This window comes from Babylonia areolata, chromosome 12, assembly GCF_041734735.1.
Source record: "Babylonia areolata isolate BAREFJ2019XMU chromosome 12, ASM4173473v1, whole genome shotgun sequence".
NCBI classification, from domain to species: domain Eukaryota; kingdom Metazoa; phylum Mollusca; class Gastropoda; order Neogastropoda; family Buccinidae; genus Babylonia; species Babylonia areolata.
Window position 1 is genome coordinate 29,208,585 of NC_134887.1, and position 5,408 is coordinate 29,213,992.

The 5,408-nt window shown below is 45.3% G+C and overlaps 1 protein-coding gene across 1 annotated transcript; it reads right to left on the bottom strand.

The window, feature by feature from the left end:
• Window positions 1-991: 991 nt before the first annotated feature.
• On the bottom strand, window positions 992-4,123 carry LOC143287884 (uncharacterized protein C17orf113-like). The gene is made up of 2 exons (XM_076596124.1): window positions 3,991-4,123; window positions 992-1,791 (listed from the first exon to the last, which is right to left on the bottom strand). The coding sequence occupies exons 1-2, from the start codon at window positions 4,121-4,123 to the stop codon at window positions 992-994; spliced, it is 933 nt and encodes a 310-aa protein (XP_076452239.1).
• Between the last annotated feature and the right edge of the window lie 1,285 nt (window positions 4,124-5,408).

Genomic DNA, 5,408 nt, shown 5'->3' on the forward strand with positions numbered 1-5,408 from the left:
AACCGTTTTTCAGCGCCTCTGAGCAAAACCAGTCCTTGTGAGAAAAATCCAGTAGCATTACAAATAACGATGTAAATGTTTGCAAGCATGAGTCAGAGACTGTCAAACAAAAGACAGTTCACTTACCTACTTTCGACGCACTTTCATTGCGAAGAAACGATCAGTGCCAGAGTCAACATCAAAGTCTCGAACACTCTTAGCGTGGATATTGAGGCGCATCAGCCGTGACACTCTCCCTTCGCCCAGCCGGGAACGCGCCTCTGTTTTGATTCCGTTCTGGACACTGAAACCTCTCTCCGCCGCCACGCTGGACACGGGGATAACCAAGGCAATTTTTGCCAAGGAAGCAAAGTCTGGGTACTGCACAGCCAGGTTTCTGATCACAATGCGACAAGACATGGCAAAAGTATCATCACCCCCGTAGCCACTCAGTGTTCGCTTGAACTGATTGAAGTCAGTCTGTGCACGTGGTCCGTTTAGCACTGTCGCATAGTGGCGAGTCAGTACTGTCAGTTCTCGTGTTGCGTAATGATCCAGTGGTCCGGGAATTGGATTGCTTGGTGGGTATCTCTGTCTGTCGAAGATATTTGCCAATGCTGACACTATACTCATCTGATCATCGGGAAAACGGTCTCTCAGAGACTGGAGGAGCTGTTCAATAAAGTTCTGACGGGCTGCCTTGAAAGTAGCTTCTCTGTCCACATGTGTCAGTCTGATTGTTTGGAACACACCATCATCACGTGTCACAACATCTGAAAACTCCTGTTCCTTCTGGCCTGGTGTCGTCAGAAGATGTTGCAGTCTTGCTTTTGCACTTTCCACAGCTGGATGAATGTCTGACAAGTTCACCTCCTCTTGCTGAAAAGTCAGGTTCAGTCTTTCCATGACTGGTATAATGTCTGAAAGCATGTACGTCATTGCAACAAATGCAAACATTCTGCATTTTCGACTCAAACCCACAGCTGCAGCGTTCTTTCTCTGGGCTTCCTCTTCAATCTTCCAGTGTCAGTGCTGGGTACACACTCCTGACAGCTGTGACAGCTTTCCCCAGACTTAGCCAGCGCACACTGATTGGATGCTTCAAGCATAGATACTCCACCGAATCTAGGGCATCACAGATCTCTTTCAAACGATGGGTTCTGTCACCCGAAGCCTTGTACAATTTGAAGATCTGCTGCAAACAAAGTCTGTAGTCCGATATGGATTGCACATTTTCTGTAGCATCCTTTGTCGCCAGCGCTACACGGTGAGCGGCACAGTGAATGTGTACTAGAGCAGGTTGACGGGCCTTCAGTCGAACGCCCACACCATTCAGTCGGCCTGTCATAACGGACGCACCATCCGACCCCAATCCGGCCAGCTGCCTATCTGTGATCGACCATTCTTGAAGCACTTCGACCAACATGTCAAAAACACATTCTGATGTTCCCCTTTCGATGGTGTAGTTGCCTAAGAAAAGTGTCTCAACAACACCGTTGTTCTCAATGCGAGCAAACATGATTAGCTTCTTGTCCAAAGTACAGTTCAAAGTTTCGTCTATGATGATGCCCACAGAATCACTTTTCTCGAGTTTTTCTCTGATTTCCTGCTTGGTAATATCATCCAAACACTGTTCCATCTGTGACACTGAAGAGTGGTGCGTGTAGACCGGCCCTGACTTCAGTGACTGTACTCCATTCACCTCCTGAAGTTCAATCAGTGCTCCAAAATTATTGGCAGCGATATTGCGTTTTGACATGCATAACACAGTTCGTAACTGCGCTTTCACACATTCTTTTTCATCAGCACGGGCTGCTTCAGAGTGTGGGACCATGGAGGCTTGTTTTGTGTCTGTTGCTACTGCTGCCTTATGAGATACACTCTTTGCATGGTCTGCCAGGGTAGAATACTGGAAATTTCGTGATCCCCTAGTTAAACCATTTTTCTGTTTGGTTTTGATGCACACTTTACAGTACATTGTCATTTCATCACTTGCATCAACCTCCAGCCATCTGAAATCTTTCAGCCATGATTCTCTGAATTTATCATGCTTGCATTTAATTCTTTTGCTAGTGCTGGTGCTAGGCCTATCTTCTGTGCTGGTGGAGCTGATTGGAGTATTGTCACTCGAAGTCTGTGGTCGGTCTGAACTGCCTGAACCTGCGCTTCTTTCGGGCTGCCTGTCTGAATCACTTCTTCCACTTCGTGAAAAAAATGAAAAAATCGACTGCTGGTTCTTTTCTGCCATTGTGATCCCACTGATCATTCAATGAATAGGCGCGTGAATAAGTACTGGCTCTGCTGCATCCAGTTTGAAAATTGTAATGACGCGACTTAGCCTAGCATCACAAGCGACGACCCAGACAGACAGACGTCTGGGAGAAGTTGCGAATAACAGGCAGTAAAGCGCATCTGTACAGCTTTTATTATGGGACAGTCGCTATTCTGCTCTGTACCTTCATCAATTACTGATGGCTAGGCCTACGTGACAATCTGCATGTGTGCGAAGAGGCAGGAGGGTGGTGGAGAGGGGAGAGGGCTGGTTGAAAGATAAGGCAATTAAAGTGCTGAAGCCTTATGAACGATCAACTTTTTCTTTCTTTTGTTTTTCAGCCTTTTTATTTTTTATTTATTTATTTCCCCCCCCCCACCCCCCCCCCCATTAATCTCTAACCAGTTGCAGCAAATTAAAACCAGTCCCTGGGACTGACAGCTAAAAAATTTCCAGTATTTCCTCTTTATAACCAGTAATTTACTGGTAATTGCCAGTTAACGCGAACCCTGAGAAAGGTTAAAAAAAAATAAAGAAAACACTACAATATACAATATGTTGGGTTTGCGGATTTGATTTTTGTTTGGTTGCTTGGTTGCTCTCCTTTCTTTTCTTTTCTTATTATTTTTTTTGTAATAGCAAGGTTATTTCTTTCAATGTAACTGAATCATGTTATGATGTCAAATCCACTGTCAGATTATCACAACCAGTCAACAGGCTACACACACACACACACACACACACACACACACACACACACACACACACACACACACACACACACCACCCCCTACCCATCCATGCAACTTATGTTCCACAACATAGGATAGACGCACACAATCAGAAAAGACAATATTATATATGTTTCTGTTTTGTTACTAAATGCCTTCAGCATGCAGTTGGTCAATTGATGACACAGCTGATTGACAAACCACTGTTATGTCAGTGCAAGGGTATTTGCCTTAGATTAGTGTGTATTAACACTTATGGCTTCACACTCTTTCAGACAAAAACACACTGAGTAAGCAAAGCTACCTTACCTTGTGAAATGCCACTAGTCAGGTTGGTGTTTGAGCCCAGGATGCCCATCACAATGTCCTCAAAAGGGATTGATGGTGTGGGCGCACCTCCCCCTGTTCGTGATGCCTCTTGTTTTTTTCGGAGGACCGAACTTTTCAAGTCTTTCCACTTCTTTTTTATTTGCTCCTGCGTTCTCCCGTTCCCTCCTATGGCGTTCACTTTATCGGTTATTCTGTCCCAAATCTCTTTTTTTTTCTTCACCGTCACACCGGTCTGAAAGGCCGACAACAGGCAAGCTGCCTCCGTTGAAATTTCCTCCAGCATCAGTGCAGTCTCTTCATCCGAAAAATTCGGTTTCTTTACCCTTTTAGCAGATTCCATAGCCGAATGTGTCGAAAGGTTGATGAAAGTTGATCAAAACAAACACGAAGCGGAAATGAATACTTCTGTGCTACTTGGCATGCGCAGTGGAAAAAGAAACCCATCTTCGTGAAACGAAACTACTTTCCCCAGTTAAAAATAGCTTGACCTCTGTAGTCTGAGACTTCGCACACGTAGTCCGCGACTTCGTTGTCAGAGGTGAAGTCTGACTGTATGAATAGCTTACTTCTCGTAGACCCGGACTTGCCTTAGTCTTGGACTATGAAGTCTCAGACTTCGTCATTGTCCGGGACTATTATAGTCTCGATCCATGAATTAGACCCCAGTTTCTTACTTACCATTGTTTCCCATTTCCTGTGCGATATTGTTCCAAGCAGCCAACAGCATGTCTCGGTTTGAGTGGTTCTTGTCGTCTTTGTTATAGATGAAAGTTCGAATCCTCACTGCAGCGATCAACCTCTCGTTGTCCATGTTGGAAAGGAAGTGTCGTTATTTATCCAAAAAATCAAGCACGAGTTTTGTCCCTTTTCACCCGTGCGGCCGCGTGCGCTCGGTTCGCACGACCGTGCAAAACGCGGCGTAAAATTTACGGGTCCAAGACGGCTCAGCATAACCACTTTCACCCGTTCCCAGTAAGCCCAGAGAAGGATTTTCCTGAAACCGAACGCGCAATTTGCGCCGCAAAACGTGCGGCGCGTTTGGCACGGTTCAGTATAACCACGGCTTAATCTGTTGTAATTTAGAGAACACTACGGGGACAAGACAGAACTGTGCGTTGTGTGCGTTGGTTGGCGATGTCTTCTTGTTCTAGTACCTCAGTGATGTTTTCCATGCATGAATGCATGGACATGGCTGATCCTATCAAATTATCCATCCTGTGATTAGAAGTCCATGCATGACGATACTTTGTTTAGAAAAGCAACGGATCCAGCTGAATGATGAGAGCTGGATTTTATATCATCTGGACACAGGCTGCTGAAGCTTCTTGACATCCGAAGATATGGCGACACGGAATAGTGAATTGGCTGAATCGCTCACAAATGGTAGTGTAGTGCGTTTCAATCTAGAATTGGAAACTGGTGTTGGCTTCGAGTGACCAAACATCTGTGCAGTGAGTTCGAATGTTGCTTGTATATCCTTGGTTGTATTTGTTGCTCTTTGAAACGCTGAAGTGTTACAGTTTTGAAACTACAAAAGAATGGTGTTGAGTTGGAGCAAGATGGGATTGGTAGTGTGTCTGCGTATCTGTGTCATTATTATATTACTTTCCGTGATGTCCAAGGTGGGTTTGGTGTGTGTACATGTCAACATCATCATTGCATAACTTTCCAAGATGTCCAAGGTGGATTGGTAGTGTTGCGAATGCTATGGGGGTCAGGCGTATTTCAGAGGTGTGTGTTCAAGTGTCGACGTCATTATTATATAACTTTCCATAATGTCTAAATGCGGCGCCAAAATAGAATCAATTTAGCGACTCCAACTGGTAGAAAGTGTGCCCTTCTCTGACAAGGACGAGGAGTCTCGGCAACAGGAGGGTTCCTGCACACTGTAAACATGGATGTATGAGATTTGAGAGTCTACACACCCAGTTAGTGTTGTATCCACCAGTCCTGGAAGCCCCCACCAGGCCTAGAAGCCTCCTGGGACATAAGCTGGGCCATTTTCTGCCAGAAGATTCTTCCTCCTCTCCATTTCTGTAGCCTGACGTACTTTCTCTCTGCGACGGAGCTGCTTCTGTTCTTGGCTGTGATGACTG

Bases quoted from the DNA above. Each gene is read 5' to 3' on its own strand.
- LOC143287884 (XM_076596124.1), bottom strand. From the start codon at position 4,123: ATGGACAACGAGAGGTTGATCGCTGCAGTGAGGATTCGAACTTTCATC. The intron at 1,792-3,990 runs GTAAGTAAGAAA...ACTCTGAAGCAG, and splicing joins ACAGGAAATGGGAAACAATG to CCCGTGCTGATGAAAAAGAA.